Raw genomic sequence first — 23,377 nt, 5'->3', positions numbered from 1 at the left:
CAAGGAATTTTGGGGGGGCGGCACTTGCCCCTGACCGATGCACTGACTGTGCGTGGATAAAAAAAATAACATTGATTCTGTCTGTGCGGATTACCGCCGAGGTCACGTTACCGGCTTTCCGCCAGCCCTTCCAGATATATACACATGGTGGCTCAAAGCTGTTGTCCTTTGCCTTGCACTCTGAGGTTAGTGGTTCCTTTAACTAGTCCCGCTCTCATAACTGCGGCTCCTTCAGAGTGCTAATCAGCCCCGGAGCCTTATTCCAGTGCAGTGAGAGGGGAGGCTGAGTGAAAGGCATCGGTCTGGTTCTCCGCATTCCTCATGTTAGATGGAAGTCACCGTGTTCAGGGAGTATATATTTGGGCAATACTGATGCAGCCTGTCGTAGTCTTATTAGAGCAGTACACACTCTTATTAAGACTCCTCTGCACCCATCTACCAACTCTCTCTGATAGCATTGCAACGTAGCAACCACCTGCAAACCTCTCATCACAGTCGGACCTGCTCTATGTCGGCTTTCACACTGTCTCCTATCATAGGCAAGTTGTCATTCAGTCCTCTGATGGCTCTTCGAGGTCAAACACTTCCGCATTGCAGCTCGACTCCTAGGTCACTAGTCTTACTACAACTTTAACTACAGATCTGCCATATGCCTCGCACACACAAATCAGGTACCTGATCTCAATTTTAAGTTACGCCAGTAGATGTTTGCAACCCTACCTAAATTACATGTTCTGTGTTATTGGATATGTTGCTTATTTAATATCTGCTACTGCTTACGATTCAATATTCGGTGTCTTGCATGCATATCCTCCTCTGAGAGATGATAAACATTGGGCAATGTGCACAGTGCCTGTATGTGTTTATTTATGCAAATCCCCTTTGCTCTGTGTATGAAGTTGCATACAATGAAACGACTTGCCTGCTGACAAGGATACCCTCTGCTACCCTGTGCTCTCTCACTCATCCTCACTCACTGCTCTGCCTCTGTTAGTGAGCTCCCTGGGGCACTGGAAGGAGGTTGGGAGAAGGAGCACTGAGGAGGAGAGAGGGGGTGTAGAATGGGGCTTTTTATAAAACAGAGCACCTATTGTCTGCAAAACTTTGGCATATGGAGGTATATTTTATAGATTTTTAGGAGATTAAACTCCGATCAATTGAAAAAAATAGACAAGCAGATACCCTAGAAAAGATTAAACCCCAACACTGCCTGCTTTGGTTGCAAAGTATAATAACAATATCATGCTGCATTGGAAAGAGAGTCTATATATATATTCATTGTACACTCTCTCTAGGTATATACCTCGCTACACTTTAGCCTCTACAGTTCCATTATACTGTTTTGATGCTACATTGTAGCTACAAATTCTCTCCTTACTATAAGGAATATCAATGCTATCAATGCTACAGGTCAGCTAGTTTTGGTGGGACAGCACTTTTTTTTCCTCCTACCTACACACACTTACTGCACTACACACACACACACACTCAGCATACACACACACACATATAAAAGCAAGTGCACTTGAACATGAACATTTCCTTTGGAAATGCCATGGGGAAAAAAGTGACGTTACCTCCTTACCAAAAAATATTACAGCCAAAAAAGACCTAAAACCTGGGGAGGTGGGGTAGGGGGGCAGCAAAATTTTGGGTGCTTAGGGCAGCACAAAACCTTAATACACCACATGTCCATAAATTCCTTTTTTTGTTCTAAACATTCTTGTCTTTCATATCTCTGTGTTTATTTATACCACTATATGTACAGTATATAGTGTAAATGTATTATTATTCTGAGCAGGAATAATTGAGAATATAACATGTAATCAGGGCATCATATATATTTATTTGCAATCAATGGATATTTTAAGAGCGGGGCCAGTTTTCTCTCTGTACCTGTGTAACCCCTCCTGATTGCAATCTAGTTTTAAAAACCACCCCTTCACAGGTGTTATAAAATGGGCTGGCATATAAAATGACATTTCCTACTGAAAAAGAAATTCCCAACTCAAAAATAGGTTATGGGTAGTATTACTCCACTGTGAGTTAAGTAAAATATATAATTGCATAGCACACCTGACAAAGGTTTCCACAGAAAACCTCAGCAAACAGTAGTTCCACTGGAGCAGGGGATTCTAGGTAAGATTAAAAAATATACTAAGGTTGCTAGGCATCCGTCCCTATTTTTTTAGGGACAGTCCTGAATTTGGGCAGTGGATTAATAATCGGCTAGATTATGAGTCTTGCGTTAGCCTTAAAAAGCAGCGTTGAGAGGTCCCAACGCTGCTTTTTAACGCCCGCTGGTATTACAAGTCAGGCAGGTACAGGTGTACCGCTCACTTTTTTTCTGCGATTTTCGCATACCGCAAATCCCCTTACATCAATTGCGTATCCTATCTTTTTAATGGGATTTTCCTAACGCCGGTATTACGATTGCTGGAAAAAGTGAGCGGTACACCCTCTCCTGTCCAGACTCCTACCGCATTTAAAAGTCAGTAGTTAAGAGTTTTATGGGCTAACACCGTAACATAAAACTCTTAACTAAAGTGCTACAAAGTACACTAACACCCATAAACTACCTATTAACCCCTAAACCGAGCCCCCCTCACATCGGAAACACTTAACTAAAATGTTTAACCCCTAATCTGCCGACCGGACATCGCCACCACTGTAATAAATACATTAACCCCTAAACCGCCGCACTCCTGCCTCGCAAACACTAGTTAAATTTTATTAACCCCTAATCTGCCATCCCTAACATCGCCGACACCTACCTACATTTATTAACCCCTAATCTGCCGCCCCCAACGTCGTCGATACTATATTACATTTATTAACCCCTAAACCTAAGTCTAACCCTAAGTCTAACCCCCCCTAACTTAAATATAATTTAAATACATCTAAATAAATTTACTACAATTAAATAAATTAATCCTATTTAAAACTAAATACTTACCGATAAAATAAACCCTAAGCTAGCTACAATATAACTAATAGTTACATTGTAGCTAGCTTAGGATTTATATTTATTTTACAGGCAACTTTGTATTTATTTTAATTATGTAGAATAGTTATTAAATAGTTATTAACCATTTAATAACTTCCTAGTTGAAATAAGTACACATTTACCTGAAAAAATAAATCCTAACCTAAATTACAATTACACCTAACACTTCACTATCATTAAATTAATTTACTAAATTACCTACAATTAAATACAATTAAATTAAATAAACTAAAGTACAACCCCCCCCCCCCACTAAATTACAGAAAATAAAAAAAGAATTACAATTTTTTAAAACTAATTACACCTAATCTAATCCCCCTAATAAAATAAAAAATCCCCCCAAAATAATAAAATTCCCTACCCTATACTAAATTACAAATAGCCCTTAAAAGGGCCTTTTGCAGGGCATTGCCCCAAAGTAATCAGCTCTTTTACCTGAAAAAAAAATACAATACCCCCCCAACAATAAAACCCACCACCCACATACCCAACCCTACTCTAAAACCCACCCAATCCCCCCTTAACAAAACCTAACACTACCCCCTTGAAGATCACCCTACCTTGAGCCGTCTTCACCCAGCCAGGCACAAATGGACCTCCAGAGGGGCAGAAGTCTTCATCCGATCCGGCCAGAAGAGGACATCCAGACCTGCAGAAATCTTCATCCAGGTGGCATCTTCTATCTTCTTCCATCCGGAGCGGAGTGGGTCCATCTTGAAGACATCCAATGCGGAGCATCCTCTTCCATCCAACGGCGACTGAAGAATGAAGGTTCCTTTAAGTGACGTCATCCAAGATGGCGTCCCTTCAATTCCGATTGACTGATAGAATCCTATCAGCCAATCGGAATTAAGGTAGGAAAAATCCCATTGGCTGATGCAATCTGCCAATAGGATTGAAGTTCAATCCTATTGGCTGATCCAATCAATTTAGAATTCTATCAGCCAATCGGAATCTAGGTGACGTTCATCTTGGATGACGCCACTTAATGGTACCTTCAATTGTCTTTAGTCGTCGGATGAAGAGGATGCTCCGCGTTGGATGTCTTGAAGATGGACCCGCTCCGCACCGGATGGATGAAGATAGAAGATGCCGTCTGGATGAAGACTTCTGCCCGTCTGGAGGGCCACTTCGCCCAGCTTGGATGAAGACTTCTCCCGGCTTCGTTGAGGACTTTGGCCCGGCTTGGATGAAGACTTCTCCCGGTAAGTCGATCTTCAGGGGGTTAGTGTTAGGTTTTTTTAAGGGTGTATTGGGTGGGTTTTATTTTTAGGTTAGGGTTTGGGCCTGAAAAAGAGCTAACTGCCCTTTAAAGGGCAATGCCCATCCAAATGCCCTTTTCAGGGCAATGGGGAGCTTAGGTTTTTTTAGATAGTATTTTATTTGGGGGTTGGTTGTGTGGGTGGTGGGTTTTACTGTTGGGGGGGTTGTTTGTATTTTTTTTACAGGTAAAAGAGCTGATTACTTTGGGACAATGCCCCACAAAAGGCCCTTTTAAGGGCTATTGGTAGTTTAGTTTAGGCTAGGGTTTTTTTTATTTTGGGGGGGCTTTTATATTTTGATAGGGCTATTAGATTAGGTTAATTAGTTTAAATATCTGTAATTTGTTTATTATTTTCTGTAATTTAGTCTTTTTTTTTGTACTTTAGCTAATTTAATTTAATTTAGGTAATTGTATTTAATTTAGTTAATTTATTTAATTATAGTGTAGAGCTAGGTGTTAGTGTAACTTAGGTTCGGTTTTATTTTACAGGTACTTTTGTATTTATTTTAGCTAGGTAGGTATTAAATAGTTAATAACTATTTAATAACTATTCTACCTAGTTAAAATAAATACAAACTTGCCTGTAAAATAAAAATAAACCCTAAGATAGATACAATGTAACTATTAGTTATATTGTAGCTAGCTTAGGGTTTATTTTATAGGTAAGTATTTAGTTTTAAATAGGATTAATTTATTTAATTATAGTAATTTTCTTAAGATTTATTTAAATTATATTTAAGTTAGGGGGTGTTAGGGTTAGACTTAGATTTAGGGGTTAATAACTTTAATATAGTGGCGGCGACGTTTGGGGCGGCAGATTAGAGGTTCATAAATGTAGGTAGGTGGCGGCGATGTTAGGGATGGCAGATTAGGGGTTAATAATATTTAACTAATGTTTGCGAGGTGGGAGTGTGGCAGTTTAGGGGTTAATATGTTTATTATAGTAGCGGCGACGTTGGGGGCGGCAGATTAGGGGTTAATAAGTGTAGGTAGGTTGCGGCGACATTGAGGGCGGCAGATTAGGGGTTAAAAAATGTATTATAGTGTTTGCGATGCGGGAGGGCCTCGGTTTAGGGGTTAATAGGTAGTTTATGGGTGTTAGTGTACTTTTTAGCACTTTAGTTATGATTTTTATGTTACGGCGTTGTACCATAAAACTCATAACTACTGACTTTTAAATGCGTTAGGACTCTTGGAGGTAGAGGGTGTACCGCTCACTTTTTGGCCTCCCAGGACAGACTCGTAATACCGGGGCTATGGAAGTCCCATAGAAAAAAGACTTTACGAAGTTTACGTAAGTCATTTTGCGGTAAGGCTAAAGAAGTGTGCGGTGACCCTAAACCTTCAAGACTCGTAATACCAACGGGCGTAAAAAAGCAGCGTTAGGACCTCTTAACGCTGCTTTTTTATCCTAACGCACAACTCGTAATCTAGCCGTTGGTATTCTTAAGGCGCGCTATTGAAATATTACAAATCTAATATTAAAAATAATTTATATAAATCATTAAAAATGATTAAACAGGCTGTACAATATTCTAAATAATCCATAGAATATATCTATATATTTTTTCAGTATGTTTAAGTTAAGATCTAAATTTAGAAATGCAATGTGCAAAACACATTTTTACATTCCTATCACCTAAATTACAAGTTTTGCGCTATAGAGGCTATTTCAACAAAAGCGCTGCCATTATAAATTTAGAAAAGGTGCCTTGTGTGTGCGATATGGTGGCGATGAGCTCCATACCGCACAAAATACAAGAGCTGCTTTGACGTGCTCGTGCACGCTTTCCCCATAGACATCAATGGGGAGAGAGTGTTATAAAAAAACTAACACCTGCGATCATGGAATGAAAAGCTCCGTAACTCAACCCCATTGATGTTACGTTTAAACCTAACACGCTAACATAAACCCCATGTCTAAACACCCCTAATCTGCATCCCCCGACATTGCCGACACCATAATAAAGTTATTACCCCTAATCTGCCGCTCCCGATATCGCCACCACCAAAATAAATCTATTTAACCTCTAAACCTAACCCTAAACCTAACATCCCCTAACTTTAACATAATTAAAATAGAGCTAAATTTAAGTTACAATTATTAACTAAATAATACCTTTAAAACTAAATACATACTTACCTGTGAAATAAAACTTTAGCTAGCTATAATATAACTAATAGTATTAAAGAATAATTTGAATCAGCCAATAGAATGAGAGCTGCTTAAATCCTATTGGCTGATTTGAACAGCCAATAGGATTTTAGCAGCCCTAATTCCTATTGGTTGATTCAAAATTTTCAGCCAATAGAAATGCAATGGTACCCCCAGTATAAAAGGGGTACCTTGCATTTCAATCCTCAGTGTGCGGTAGACGATCGCATGAAGAGATCCACCACATCGGATCGATGGACTTCCGCCTGGACCTCTGCCTCCGCACATCGACCGCTCCCCCTCCGCAGGGATGAAGAAGATGCCGGCCCCGCGATGGATGAAGATGGAGCCGTCGGGATGAAGATCGTTCAAGCTGGACTTCAGCAACTGTGAGTACCTGAAGAGGGGTTAGTGTTAGTGTTTTTTGGGGGTTTTTTTAGATTAGGGGTTGGGCATTTCTTAAAAGAGCTGAATGCCCTTTTAAGGGCAATGCCCATGCAAATGCCCTTTTCAGGGCAATGGGTAGATTAGGTTTTTTAGATAATTTTTTTATTTTTATTTTGTGGGTTTGGGGGGGGGTTGTAATTTTGTTTAGAAAAAGACCTGATTTCTTTAGGGCAATGCTCTACAAAAGGCCCTTTTGGTAGTTTATTATAGATTAGGTTTCTTTTATTTTGGGGTGGTTTTTTTTAAATGGGTATTAGAATAGGAATAATTGCTATTATTTGGATAATTCGTTTGTTATTTTGCGTAATGTTTTTTTTTTTCGTTGTGGGGTGTTTTTTTTTAGAATAACCATTTTTTATTTTTAATAGGCAGCAAAATCGCTGAATGCCCATACAAATGCCCTTTTAAGGCAATTGGTAGATTAGGTTTTACTTTATTTTTATTTTGTGGGTTTGGGGGGTGGGGGTTTGTATACTGTTAGGGGGTGTATGTTTTTCTTTTGTAGAAAAAGAGCTTATTTATTTAGGGCAATGCCCTACAAAAGGTAGTTTATTATAGATTAGGGTTTATATTTTGGGTTGTTTTTTTTTTTAAACAGGGTATTAGAATAGGAATACATTTTATTATTTTGGATAATTTAGTTTGTTATTTTTTGTAATGGTAGGTTTTTTATTTTTTGTAATTTTAGTGTTTTTTTACTTTTTGTAATGTTAGGTTTTAGTGTTAGGCAGCTTAGGTTTTATGTCACAGGACAGTTTCTATTTATTTTAACTAGGTAGTTATAGTATAGGTACTTAGTATAACTATTTATTAACTAGTCTACCTAGTTAAACTAAATACAAACTTACCTGTGAAATAAAAATAAAACCTAAGCTAGCTACAATATAACTATTAGTTATATTGTAGCTAGCTTAGGTTTTATATCACAGGTAAGTATGTATTTAGTTTTAAATATGTATTATTTAGTTAATAATTGTAACTTTAATTTAGCTCTATTTTAATTATGTTAAAGTTAGGAGGCGTTAGGGTTACAGTTAGGGTTAGGTTTAGGAGTTAATAGTTTAATTTAGGTTGTTGCGATTTGGGGGGCTGATGGTTTAGGGATTAATAGGTTTATTTCGTGGTAGTGATGTGGGAGGCCACAGGTTTAGGGGTTAATAACTTTATTTAGTGGCAGCGATGTTGTGGTGTGGGGGAATAGGGGTTAATTACTTTTGTATAGTGTGGGGTAAAAGCTTCCACTCTAGAAGGTCTGCTATGCAAAACTAACAATCCTGCTTATTAGACGAATGTAGAATTAAAACAACCATATAGGAGCCTTCATCGCAGTTAAGTTGGTGACAATAATGATATATGTAGTTGTATTAAACACACAGTTCATTTATGTATACAAAACTCCCCCATAGGGATAGATACGTCAATTTCAGTATCGATATTGGCATTATTTCAGTTTGGCAGTTCCTTTACTTGCAAAATCACTCTCTCCAAAGCGATCAGTGCAATGATCCGTGAATGCATGTAAAAACCCTTCAGATAAACACTGGTATACAGAGGAGACAGGTAGCCATCCGGCTGTACTCACAACATTAGGTCCTTTCCACTGGGAACATCTAAGCTCAAGCTATTACCACCAGTCACCGGTACTCTGACGCTTCCAGGCCTCTGTTCAAGAGTGGTTCAGCCTCTCCGGCTGCGTTGTCTTTATGATTACTATCATTATTATCATGCCTTACCTTTGTTCAAGGTGGCAAATTGCAATTTATGTATTTTTATTGTGGAGGTACAAAGGGGTATATTCCCCATGTTTTGTAAATTTACATTTATAATCTTTGTGCAAGGGGGCAATAATTGTCTAATATTTAACCACCAATAATGTAAATAAGATGATTTAAATCAAATTATATACATATGTACGCCCCACAGTAGGTGATCGGTTTAGGAGTTAATAGGTAGTTTATGGGTGTTTAGTGTACTCTGTAACACTTTAGTTATGAGTTTTTTGTAACAGTTTTGTTGCGTAAAACTCATAACTACTGCTCCCAGATTGCAGTACGGAACTTGTTGTTATAGTAACGCAAGCTTTTTAGCCTCACCGCAAAACTTGTAATACCAGCGCAATGGGAATCCCATGAAAAACATAATTTTTTTGAGTGTGGGACTGACGTTGCGTTACATGCTAAAAGGCTTGCGGTACAGCTATGCCTACAAGACTCGTAATGGCTGCGTTGCTGTTTTAACGCTGAAATGGCCATTTTTATCAGCGTCAAAACACGAACGCACAACTTGTAATCTACCTGTTTGTTCTTTACAAAATAATGTGCTTTTATTATTAAATATATATATATATATATATATATATATATATATATATATATATATATATATATATATATATATATATATATATGATACTGTTCATGTAAAATGCATATCTATACCTATATCTATAAGATGATAGATATGCAGGTATAGGTATATACATATATATATATATATGCATGTGTGTGTGTGTATATATATATATATATATATATATATATATATAATGTTCAAAAATAAAGCGCACTCCCACCTAAAGAGCAACTACCAGGGTGCAGGCAAGCACAAATAATAAAATCGGTCTGATGAAGGGGTGATTGATCCCCGAAACGTTACTATTTTTTTGATGTGCCAATAAAGCACCACTGTTATACAAATCCAGAGAGTGCATGCCTTTCTTTCATGTAATTGGCAAGAGTCCATGAGCTAGTGCCGTATGGGATATACAATCCTACCAGGAGGGGCAAAGTTTCCCAAACCTCAAAATGCCTATAAATACACCCCTCACCACACCCACATTTCAGTTTTACAAACTTTGCCTCCTATGGAGGTGGTGAAGTAAGTTTGTGCTAGATTTCTACGTTGATATGAGAGTGAACCCAGAGAAAGCGCAGGCTTTCCTGAAGTGTGTTTCAGACCTAGAGTTATCTGGGGTAATCGTGCCAGTTCCTTTTCAGGAACAGGGTCTGGGGTTTTATTCAAATCTGTTCATTGTCCCAAAGAAAGAAAATTCATTCAGACCAGTTCTGGATCTAAAAGACTTGAATCGTTATGTAAGAGTACCAACATTCAAAATGGTGACTATAAGGACTATTCTGCCTTTTGTTCAGCAAGGAAATTATATGTCCACAATAGACTTACAGGATGCATATCTTCATATTTCAATTCATCCAGATCACTATCAGTTCCTGAGATTCTCTTTTCTAGACAAGCATTATCAATTTGTTGCTCTTCCTTTTGGCCTAGCGACAGCTCCAAGGATCTTTTCAAAGGTTCTCGGTGCCCTACTCTCTGTCATCAGAGAGCGGGGTATTGCGGTGTTTCCTTATTTGGACGATATCTTGGTACTTGCTCAGTCTTTACGTTCTGCAGAATCTCACACGCATCAACTAGTGTTGTTTCTTCAAAGACATGGTTGGAGGATCAATTTACCAAAAAGTTATTTGATTCCTCAGACAAGGGTAACCTTTTTAGGTTTCCAAATAGATTCAGTATCCATGACTTTGTCTCTAACAGACAAGAGACGTCTGAAATTGGTTGCAGCCTGTCGGAACCTTCAGTCTCAATCATTCCCTTCAGTAGCTATGTGCATGGAGGTTTTAGGTCTCATGACTGCAGCATCTGACGCAATCCCCTTTGCTCGTTTTCACATGAGACCTCTTCAGCTTTGTATGCTGAACCAATGGTGCAGGGATTATACAAGGATATCACAATTAATATCCTTAGATCCCAATGTTTGACTATCTCTGACTTGGTGGTTAGATCACCATCGTATAGTTCAAGGGGCATCTTTTGTTCCTCCAACCTGGACTGTGATCACAACAGATGCGAGTCTTTCAGGTTGGGGAGCTGTCTGGGGATTTCTGATAGCACAGGGGGTTTGGAAATCTCAAGAGGCGAGATTACCAATCGAATCTCAGAGCTCTTCAGTTTTGGCCTCTATTGAAGAGAGAGTCGTTTATTTGTTTTCAGACAGACAATGTCACAACTGTGGCGTATGTCAATCATCAGGGTGGAACTCACAGTCTTCAAACATTGAAAGAAGTATCCCGGATACTTGTTTGGGCAGAATCCAGCTCCTGTCTAATATCTGTTCATATCCCAGGTATAGACAATTGGGAAGCGGATTATCTCAGTCGTCAAGCTTTACATCCGGGAGAGTGGTCTCTTCACCCAGATGTGTTTTTTCAAATTGTTCAGATGTGGGGGCTTCCAGAAATAGATTTGATGGCATCTCATCTAAACAAGAAACTTCCCAGGTACCTGTCCAGGTCCAGGGATCCTCAGGCGGAAGCAGTGGATGCATTGAAACTTCCTTGGAGTTATCAACCTGCCTATATTTTTCCGCCTCTAGTTCTTCTTCCAAGAGTGATTTCCAAGATCATCATGGAGCAATCATTTGTACTGCTGGTGGCTCCAGCATGGGCTCACAGGTTTTGGTATGTGGATCTTGTTCGGATGTCCAGTTGTCAACCCTGGCCACTTCCACTAAGGCCAAACCTTCTATCTCAAGGTCCGTTTTTCCATCAGGATCTCAAATCATTAAATTTGAAGTTATGGAAATTGAACGCTTAGTGCTTAGTCATAGAGGTTTCTCTGACTCAGTGATTAACACTATGTTGCAGGCTCGTAAATCTGTTTCTAGAAAGATTTATTGAGTTTGGAAGATTTACATTTCATGGTGTTCTTCTCATAAATTCTCTTGGCATTCTTTTAGAATTCCTAGAATTTTACAGTTTCTTCAGGATGGTTTGGATAAGGGTTTGTCTGCGAGTTCCTTGAAAGGACAAATCTCTGCTCTTTCTGTTTTATTCCACAGAAAAATTGCTAAACTCCCTGATATTCATTGTTTTGTACAGGCTTTGGTTCGTATTAAGCCTGTCATTAAATCAATCTCTCCTCCTTGGAGTCTTAATTAGGTTTTGAAGGCTATACAGTCTCCTCCGTTTGAGCCTATGCATTCTTTGGACATTAAATTGCTTTCTTGGAAAGTGTTGTTTCTTTTGGCCATCTCTTCTGCTAGAAGAGTTTTTTTTTTTTTAAATATTTTTTATTAGAACAAGCCAAAGTTACAACAATAAAAAAGCAAAAGTTACAAGATTAATGGCATTATAATAAAGTAACAATAATAATCAAAAACAACAGCCATTACAATATATGGTGAATACATGGGCAAATATTAACAGTCGTTGTACAGCACGGTGTGTATTATGACCTAGATAATGAAGTTGTGTCCATCTAGCAAGGATACATGAATAAGTACAAAACTACGAGAAGGACACATGTGTATGTCTGAGTGTCGGGGGATAAGGGGAGAGAGAGAGGAAGGGGAAGAAGAGAGAAAGGGAGAGAGAAAGAAACCCCCCCCCACGTCTAACAGAGCCTCAAAACTTCCCAGTTTCCAAGATTATCTGATTTGTTTCCAGGTTTCCCATGTTTGACAGTGTAAATTTATCTTATTATTAACAGTAAATATGGGAATCTCCTTACACTACAGGTAGTCCATAATCTTGATGATATCATTCCAGGTGGGGATTGTGGATTGTTTCCATAAACGGGCGATAGATAATTTGGTCGCCATCAGTAGGTGTATGCTAAGCAAACCCTTGGGGGTGAGGGGAGATCCAATGTACAGATGAAAAAGTACGATTTGTGGCTTAGTCCACATAGTGGGATCCAGGGCAATGCATTTACTAGAGAGCATACTCCAGAGGGGTCGCAGCATAGGACATCCCCACCACACATGGGACGGCGATCCCACCTCCCCACATCCTCTCCAGGATAGCGGAGAGTTTAAAGGAGATATTTTAAAAAGTCTCAGGGGAGTCAGATGCCATTGGGTACATACTTTAAGGTATAGCTCCAGCAAGGTGATGCAATGAAGAGCTTGTTTTGTAATTAGAGTGGCCTTGGACCACTCTTCCTGAGTGGCAAGAAAATGCAGGGTTCTTTCCCATGATACAATATAGGGCGATTTGTAGAAAATCGGAGGATTGAGCAGGTCTCGGTAAGAGATTGTTAGTGACCTGGGGATTCTCCGAGCCGTGATCCATCTCTGCTCCCAGCTAGTGAAGCGGCGTAGGGGGAAAACCGTAAATCCCCACGACTGGAGGAGGCTTCTCAATCTCCAAAACTCAAATTGTAGCAGTTGGGAAGGCTGGTAGGTGGAGCAGAAATTGGCAGGTGACATCAACCTACCGCCTGGAAAGAGGTCATTTATAGTAGTGATGCCGTGCGAGTTCCACAGCAAGGGATGTGAGTCTCTTAGGGCTCGGAGAAGGCCCGATAGTGAGTGTATCGGTGAGGGGTGGGGGGCAATTTGGGATAGGGATCAAATTTTATCCCAGAAGCGTAATGCTGAGAGAATTATTTAGTTCGGGTGTGTTTGGGAATCTAAAGTAAGTCTGAGAGAGTTAGCGAGTCAGGGAGAGTCGCCTGCTCCAATCTCCACCACAATCCGAGGTATCTGTGTTATCTGTGTTCCACGGGAGAATATTAGCTAATCTGGATGCCTCATGATAGTACGCTAGGTTGGGGGCGCCAGCGCCCCCACTCAGCAATGGCAGCTGTAGCATTTTTGTAGCCACTCGCGGGTGTTTGTTTTTCCAGATAAATTTGTTGCAGAGCAATTGAAACTTCCCAATGAGAGATTTAGGTATAAAAATTGGCAGAGTTCGAAAAAGATATGTCAATTTGGGTAGGAGAGTAATTTTAAAAGCTGCCACTCTGCCTAACCACGATATACTTGGGACGTTCCAGTGCTCCACACCTTTTTGAAAAGAGTGGAGAAGAGGATAAAAATTAGATTAAACTATGGTAGAGATATTCCCGGAGAGGAACACTCCCAAGTGCTTTATTCTCTGTTGTGACCAGTTAAACGAATGTCGTCTTTTAAGGTTGGCGTATACTGTGTCAGGAATGTTAATCACATATGCGTCCATCTTAGTCACATTCAATTTGTAATATCTAATTGCTCCAAAGGTATGTAGGAGATCGAAAAGAGCGGGAAGGGAATGGGTAGGGTCTTCCAAAAAAGGTGGTAAGATCATCCGCAAACAGCACAGTTTTTTTAGGGACTCCAGCAATTGTTACCCCCTTGATGACTGTGCTAGATCTAATTGCTTCGGCTAGGGGCTCCATAATTAAAGCAAATATCAGGGGGACAGAGGGCACCCTTGCCTTGTCCCATTAGTAATTGGAAAAGAGGGGGACAAGAACCCCAAACCTCTGACTGTCGCCGATGGGGAAGCATATAAGGCTTTGACGGATGTATAGTAGTGAGGAGGGAACCCAAATTTTTTCAGGACTTCAAATAAGTAAAGCCAATTGACCCTGTCAAATGCCTTTTTGGCATCAAGGGCTAAAGTAGTACAGGGTATTTTTTTACGTTTGGCTTCAAAGAAAATATTTAAAATGCATCTGGTATTGTCAGGACCTTCTCTGCCCGGGGTAAATTCAACCTGCTCCCAATCTATCAAGGAAGGGAGAATATGATTTAGTCGGGTAGCTAAAATCTTAGCGAAAAGTTTTGTGTCCACATTAATTAAGGAGATGGGCCTAAAATTTGTGCATATTTTGGGGTCCTTGCCAGGTTTCGTTATTGCCACTATTGTTGCCCCAAGGAATTCAGGGGGAGAGCTCCAGACTGTCTGGCAAGAGAAAACACTCTAGTGAGTAGGGGAGTAACTAGGGAACTAAACTGTTTATAGCAAATGGCAGTGTAGCCATCTTGTCCTGGAGCCTTGTGGGACTTTAAAGATTTAATAGCTTCGGCAATTTCTTGTGAGTCAACAGGTGCGTCCAAGAAGTCTGTTTGGACATTAGTCAAGGTCGGGAGGGAGAGTAGATCTAGAAAATTTTTGATTGTTGAGGAGGAAGGTGCAGGGGAGTCTTGGGAGTTTTCCAAATTGTACAGGTCTTGATAATATTTAGCGAATGCTTTACCAATATCAGCTGGGAGTCTGACCACCCCGTCAGGAGTCTTAATTTATGGTATACATGCGTCTGCTGCTCATTGTCTCAATTTATTGGCTAAGAGGCGATCAGCCTTGTTCCCTTTAGAGTAGTACAGATGCTTAACATTCTGCAACTACCACTGCAATCTAGTGTTCTCTAGATTAGCAATTTGAGACTTGATAGACTCCATTTGAGCCAGTGTATCAGGGTCTAATGTTGATTCTGCTAGAAGAGTTTCTGAATTATCTGCTCTTTCTTGTGAGTCTCATTTTCTAATTTTTCATCAGGATAAGGCAGTTTTGCAGACTTCATTTAAATTCTTACCTAAAGTTGTGAATTCCAACAACATTAGTAGGGAAATTGTTGTCCCTTCTTTGTGTCCCCATCCTAAGAATTCTTTGGAAAGATCTTTACATTCTTTAGATGTGGTGAGAGCTTTGAAATATTATGTTGAAGCTACTAAAGATTTCAGGAAGACTTCTAGTCTATTTGTTATCTTTTCTGGTTCTAGGAAAGGTCAGAAGGCTTCTGCCATTTCTTTGGCATCTTGGTTAAAGCTTTTGATTCATCACGCTTATTTGGAGTCGGGTAAATCCCTGCCTCAGAGGATTACAGCTCATTCTACTAGGTCAGTTTCCACTTCCTGGGCTTTTAAGAATTAAGCTTTACTTGATAAGATTTGCAAAGCAGCAACTTGGTCTTCTTTGCATACATTTACTAAGTTCTACCATTTTAATGTTTTTTCTTCTTCAGAAGCAGTTTTTGGTAGAAAAGTTCTTCAGGCAGCTGTTTCAGTTTGATTATTCTGCTTATAATTGCAGTTTTTTTTCTTTTCCATTATAAGATTAAAACTTATGATTTGGGTTGTGGATTAATTTTTTCAGCGGAATTGGCTGTCTTTATTTTTTATCCCTCCCTCTCTAGTGACTCTTGCGTGGAGTTCCACATCTTGGGTATTGCTATCCCATACGTCACTAGCTCATGCCAATTACATGAAAGAAAACATAATTTATGTAAGAATTTACCTGATATTATTATTATTATCGGTTATTTGTAGAGCGCCAACAGATTCCGCAGCGCTAATAAATTCATTTCTTTCATATTGGCAAGAGTCCATGAGGCCCACCCTTTTTATGGTGGTTATGATTTTTTGTATAAAGCACAATTATTCCAATTCCTTTGTTTATGCTTTTACTCCTTTCTTTATCACCCCACTTCTTGGCTATTCGTTAAACTGAATTATGGGTGTGGTGAGGGGTGTATTTATAGGCATTTTGAGGTTTGGGAGACTTTGCCCCTCCTGGTAGGATTGTATATCCCATACGTCACTAGCTCATGGACTCTTGCCAATATGAAAGAAATGAATTTATCAGGTAAATTCTTACATAAATTATGTTTTTTCGATTTTATATATATGTATTAAAGATTAAAAAAAAAACATTATCCGTAAGTGAAGAACATTGAAATGTGAAATATGTACAGTATATATGTAGTGACAGACATAATCTGTACACACACACACATATATATATATATATATATATATATATATATATATATATATATATATATATATATATATATATATATTTAGACATGTGTATGTATGTATCGCTATGTTAAATTCCAATATTTTTTTCTAAAACCTGAGCCCTTATAACTTTCATGTAATTTTTTAAAATATTTTTTATTAGTTATTATGAATGTAACTGTAATTTTAAATGTTTTTTTAATCTATTTTGTGCAACTTTTTATTCAATTCAATTGTTAAATTCAATTGTGCTTGAGTGACCAAGTTTTCTTTCAACTTGTAATATGCGTGCTACTTCCATAGTGTAAGGAGTGCTCTACATTCCAAGAAAACTGTATGTCACACAAGTTCACACTTTAAAGATTAATCTCTGCACATATATGTCCCCAGTTGGATTCAGCAGAGATGATAAAATGAAAACTACAAATAAGGCAAGTGGAAAGTGGAGTTTGGCTATTGAAAACAATTGTAGGCTTTTTACACTCACCTAATATGATAATTTATTGCACGACTGCAAACAAACCTTGCAATTACAAACGCCTAGATTTAGAGTTTTGTCGGTAAAGACCCGTGGTGCTAACGAGCCTTTTTTTTCCAGCGCACCCTTAAGACAACGCTGGTATTACGAGTTGTCTGAATGGCTGCGTTAGCCTCAGAAAAGGGAGCGTTGAACATAATTTAGCTCCACTTCAACCCTCAATACCAGCGTTGCCTATGGTAGCGGTAAGCTGGAAAACCTGCTCGTGCACGATATCCCCATAGGAAACAATGGGGCTGAGCTGGCTGAAAAAACCCTAACACCTGCAAAAAAGCAGCGTTCAGCTCCTAATGCAGCCCCATTGTTTCCTATGGGGAAACACTCTCTAAGTCTACACTTAACACCCTAACATGAACCTCGAGTCTAAACACCCCTAACCTTACACTTATTAAGCCCTAATCTGCCGCCCCCGCTATCGCTGACACCTGCATTATATTATTAACCCCTAATCTGCCGCTCCGGACACCGCCGCAACCTACATTATAGATATGAACCCCTAATCTGCTGTTCCTAACATCGGCGACACCTATATTATATTTATTACCCCCTAATCTGCCCCCCCAACGTCGCCGCCACCTACCTACACTTATTAACCCCTAATCTGCCGACCGGACATCGCCGCCACTATAATAAATGTATTAACCCCTAAACCGCTGCATTCCCGCCTCGCAAACACTATAATAAATTGTATTAACCCCTAATCTGCCGTCCCTAACATCGCCGCCACCTACCTACAATTATTAACCCCTAATGACCCGCCCCCAACGTCGCCGCTACTATAATAAAGTTATTAACCCCTAAACCTAAGTCTAAACCTAACCCTATCACCCCCCTAACTTAAATATAATTTAAATAAAACAAAATAAATTTACTATAATTAAATAAATTATTCCTATTTAAAACTAAATACTTACCTATAAAATAAACCATAAGATAGCTACAATATAAATAATAGTTACATTGTAGCTATCTTATGATTTATATTTATTTTACAGGCAACTTTGTATTTATTTTAACTAGGTAGAATAGCTATTAAATTGTTATTAACTATTTAATAGCTACCTAGTTAAAATAATTACAAAATTACCTGTAAAATAAATCCTAACCTAAGTTACAAATACACCTAACACTACACTATCAATAAATTAATTAAATAAATTACCTACAATTAGCTAAACTACAATACAATTAAATAAACTAAACTATAATACAAAAAAATCAAACACTAAATTACAGAAAATAAATAAAATTACAAGAAGTTTAAACTAATTACACCTAATCTAAGCCCCCTAATAAAATAAAAAAGCCCCCAAAATTATAAAAAGCCCTACCCTATCCTAAATTAAAGTAATCAGCTCTTTTACCAGCCCTTAAAAGGGCTTTATGCGGGGCATTGCCCCAAAGTAATCAGCTCTTTTACCTGTAAAAAAATACAATACCCCCCCAACTTTAAAACCCACCACCCACATACCCCTACTCTAAAACCCAGCCAAACCCCCCTTAAAAAAACCTAACACTAACCCCCTGAAGATCTCCCTACCTTGAGTCGTCTTCACTCAGCCGAGCTGAATTCTTTATCCAAGCGGGGCAGAAGAAATCTTCCATCCGATTGAAGTGTTCATCCAAGCGGCATCTTCTATCTTCATCCAAACGGAGTGGAGCGGCAGCATCCTGAAGACCTCCGATGCGGAACATCCATCCTGGCTGATGACTTCCAGACGAATGACGGTTCCTTTAAATGATGTCATCCAAGATGGCGTCCCTCGAATTCCGATTGGCTGATAGGATTCTATCAGCCAATCAGAATTAAGGTAGGAAAAATCTGATTGGCTGATTCAATCAGCCAATCAGATTGAAGTTCAATCCGATTGGCTGATTGGATCAGCCAATCGGATTGACCTCGCATTCTATTGGCTGTTCCGATCAGCCAATAGGCAGTAACATATTTCTCTTTACAATTATCAAGTGCCGTTTTTTGTTCGGGGAAGCAGTTTCCAGTAACACACCACAGAAGGAACAACGGACGGAATCTTTTGAGGTCAGAGATCAGAGTGAACTTCTGCTAGCATTCTAAGGGACGCTGAAAATACAAGGAGCGGAAGAGTTGCAAGGAGACCCTGCAGAAGATACCTCATAACTAAAGTAAGACCTTGTTTGCACTGAGAACTGCTGTAGCCCAAATAAAAGGGAATCAAAAAATTAAGGATTACAAAAATATGCATTTACCGGTATCTGCCAACGTTTTATAACATTCTATATTATTTGAATAATCTTTACATACCAATTTCTGGCACATTATATGAAAAAACTTGCGGACTTCTGAAGACATATTTCAAAGACTGTTTTCATGTACGGTATATATAAAGGCAGTGGCGTCACTAGGGTTGGTGTCACCCGGTGCGGTAAGTTATGGTGTCACCCCCCCCCCCCAGAAAGCAGACACACACAAAAACACAGGCACACACACATACAAACACTCAGACACACTTAAAAACATACTCAGATGCACACTCAAACACTCGGAAACACACTCAGACACACACACACAAAAAACACTGAGACACACACACAAAAACTCAGACATACACTTACAAAATATGTAAACTGCACTGCATTAATTATAAAGCGCATGCCTAGAGCTGCTCCCTGGCTCAGCAGAGCATCAAATGAAAGATAAACAGAGCACTCTAAAAAATAAATCACTAAAGAAAAGGTTTAGGCGCAAACTATGAAAATTCTGCTCTCTGACTCTGTTCCAAGCCTGTCAGTACACAGCCCCGGGCCGCGTGCCTACCGCTTCTTATGGCCAATCACCTCTGCACTCTGCCCACCCCCAGACCCCCACCCGCCCTCCTACCTGTTCAGTGTGCACTTAGTGTACCGTAACCGTAATGGTCTGGTGGGCATCATACGTGGCTCCTTCACTTTAAAGACAGTGTCAAACAGTCATGCTGTCAGGTGCCAGGCATCCCCTCATGATTTGCCAGTTCCCGTTTAGAGAGACAGCACAGCAGTGAGTGACTCCACTGCTCCACATGTCACTGAGCAGTGAGCACAGATAGGCAGGCAGGTTTAGGCTAGCAGCGCAACTTTGCAAGCCCCACGGCATGCCCACAACATTCATAGCGAAATTGGGCAGGGGAGAAGCAAAGTACAAACAAGCAAAAGCAGCCGGGAAAACTATTTGTTGAAATTGCAGCACTGGCTCAAGGGGCAAAAAAATTGTGTGTCTACAACTTCCCCAGTCCCACCAATGTTCACAAATGCCAGCCCCTCTAATAAAAAAAAAATCTATGCATCTCAACATTGTATTTCTTTGAATTTCAATAAAATTTAAAAAAAAACAAAAACATTTTTTATTTTTTTTTGGTGTCACCCGGGTGCGCCCCCCCCCCCGCCCCCCCTAGTGACGCCACTGTATAAAGGATCTTTTTTATACATATTTTGATAGAATTGATGTTTTTTTTGAAGGCTGGTGCTTCTATTAAAGCCTATGGTGCACAATAGGTTTTTTTTAATGTAAAAATGAAGAATTACATTATAGATAGGCATTAATTTTCAATACAAGAGGGAATAGTTTAAACATTTGAATATTTCACATATTTAGATGTTTGAATATTTCTATTATTTCAGCCATTTTCTTGAATCACAAGACATTTAGGTTATTGATAATATATATTTATACATAATATTGACTGGCCAGTCATATTTTAGCATTTTGATGATATGCTTTTAGTGATATGTGTTATGTTTTATGTTTTTAGACTGAAGATAATAATTAAATATAAATAAATATGTTTAATTAAGATCATTTCTTTCCATTATTTTAGATCTTGCTAATATGTTTCCTTGGTAATCTGTATGAATTTTAATTATAGTCTATTTCTGTGTAAATCTGTTTTAAGACTTCTATGAAAGTCCATATGGGCTAACATTTAAAGGCGCAACCACACTTATTTCATCTCCCAATTTGTCTCTCATTATACCAATTTTTTTAGGTTTTATTGGTTTTGTATGGTTGCCTAGTGGATATATACAGACATAGGCCCCTATTTATTAAAGGTCTTGCGGACCTGATCCGACAGTGCGGATCAGGTCCGCAAGACCTCGCTAAATGCGGAGAGCAATACGCTCTACGCATTTAACATTGCACCGCCGCCCCCTGCAGGCTCGCGGCCAATGGGCCGCCAGCAGGGGGTGTCAATCAACCCGATTGTACTCGATCAGGTTGAATTGTGGCAATTCCTGTACGCCTGCTCAGAGCAGGCGGATAGGGTTATGGAGCAGCGGTCTTTGTGACCACTGCTTCATAACTGCTGTTTCTGGCAAGCCTGAAGGCTCGCCAGAAACACGGGGCGTCAAGCTCCATTCGGAGCTTGATAGAAGATAGGCCCTATTCTCTTTTACTCACTTTTATATTTTTTTGTTGAACAAAAAATGGACAAGGAGAATGGAAGAGCTGAGTAGGGGGACAAGTGTAAATGAGAAAGCAATGGAAACCTGGTTGTGAAGTGAAGATACAGAGCATTTAAATGCAAAGGTAGCAGGTTAAGAAAATGAAAGCAAGAAAAATAGTGAAACAGAGAGAAGATCAATACTAGTGTAAGCGAGGACACAAGCAGAATTGTTTGGGAACTTGGATAGGGAGGAGACATTTGAAACGAAGGAGGAAATAGTGTGAACATGTGTAAAGCAACAGCAACAAAAAAAGCTGAAAATAAAAATGGAAAAATAAAAAAAAGTTTATACTGTGTAAATTAAGGCATGAGATGACATGAGGGGAAAAAATATGTGATGGGTGCAGTGAAATATGTTAAGAACCAGGAAAATGTGTGACAAAATGTAGGACAAAATGAAGACAAGGTAGAAGAAGATAAAGTAAGTACAGATGTATGGGGATTTATGTTTGGGCAGATGAATGAAAAACAGTGCTGAAAAAGGGGATGTTTAGAGGAGAACAGCAACTACTATGAAGGGTCAGCACAAGGCAAGCTGGAGTAGACGTCATCTGATGGGCCTGGGACACGGAACAGAAAATAATTAGTGGAAAGCAAACGAGAACATTGACAAGCAAGGTATGAAAAGAAGGAGCAACAGAAAGGAGCATTAGAAGATGGAGTTGTATATGAGCATGCAGATGTTCTGAGCCCAAGTGGTTTTGTGATTTACATGTGTACATGTATGTGCTCTCACATGGGTGTAAACGTGTTTGTCTTTATTTTGTGTGCATGTTGCCATTGTGTGGTGCTCTTGTGCTCAGTTCTTACCCTTAGAGTACCATTTAACAGTTCCACTATCAAGTATTGTGTCTCTCCATCTGCCAGGAAAAGGAGCCCAGTGCTCTGAGAAGTTGTGAATGTTAACTGTAGCCTTGAGTGCCAGCTGCTTTCAAAGCTGATCTGTCCTGTAGAGGAGTAGATAGAAGCACGTTAGTAAAAGGTCTATATAATTGTACTTCAGTATATTATTCTAACAGAACATATCATTTTAAACAACTTTCCAATTTACTTCTATTAGCAAATTTGCTTCATTCTCTTGGTATCCTTTTTTTAGCCGCAACACACTACTGGGAGCTAGCTGGGCACATTGGCTGAGACAATGAAAATAGGCAAATATGTGCAGCCACAAATTTAGCAGTTAGCTCCCAGTGGTGCCCACCTGCTCCTAAGCCTAGGTATGCTGTTCAGTAAAGGATACCAACAGAATGTAGCTAACTTGATAATAGAAAATTGTTTAAAATTGTATGCTCCTTCTGAATCATGAAATAAAGATTTTGGGCTTCATGTCCCTTTAAGATCTGGCTAAAACCAATCTAACATCTTGCATATTTCTTCCTACTCAAAATTCTCTCAGCTTCCATAAGGACGATGCTTTTCAACTTGTTTTTTTCCTTATTGGACATCCTTGGAACACTTTAAACATACGTTTGATCTCCCTGTTTTAATTTTTATGTGACTCTAATTCCCAAGTTCTTTGATCTAAAATGCCTACAATGTAGACCCTATGATACAATTTGTGTCTCTAACAAACATTTTCATATTGAAAGAACAATATTTTTTGTCCTAATTTTATGTGACACTGTCAGCTTTGGGCTAGGACATCCCAAGGTTCTGTTAATGAATAAATGAGTAAGGGAAGGTGCCAGCGATACCAACCTCATTGTAGATAGAAAATATCATACTCATTTGTATGGTCCCACACAGACAAACCTAGCTTTAAAGGGATACTAACCCCACATTTTTTCTTTCATGATTCAGATAGAGCATGCAATTTTAAGCAACTTTCTAATTTACTCCTATTATCAATTTTTCTTTGTTCTCATGTTATCTTGATTTTAAAAAGCAGTAATAAAAGGTTAGGAGCCGGCCCATTTTTTGTTCAGCACCTTGGTAGAGCTTGCTGATTGGTTTGCTACATTTAGCCACAAATCAGCAAGTGCT

At 39.1% G+C, this 23,377-nt stretch overlaps 1 protein-coding gene across 1 annotated transcript in view; it reads right to left on the bottom strand.

The window, feature by feature from the left end:
* CSPG4 (chondroitin sulfate proteoglycan 4) overlaps window positions 1-23,377 on the bottom strand; it is a 185,182-nt gene that overhangs the window by 100,472 nt on the left and 61,333 nt on the right. Inside the window, exon 2 of the mRNA XM_053717343.1 lies at window positions 22,205-22,341. Within this exon, the coding sequence (XP_053573318.1) occupies window positions 22,205-22,341 (137 nt within the window). The remainder of the gene's footprint in view (window positions 1-22,204; window positions 22,342-23,377) is intronic.

Source organism: Bombina bombina, chromosome 6 (assembly GCF_027579735.1).
Source record: "Bombina bombina isolate aBomBom1 chromosome 6, aBomBom1.pri, whole genome shotgun sequence".
NCBI classification, from domain to species: domain Eukaryota; kingdom Metazoa; phylum Chordata; class Amphibia; order Anura; family Bombinatoridae; genus Bombina; species Bombina bombina.
This window is presented reverse-complemented; position numbering and strand designations above follow the sequence as displayed.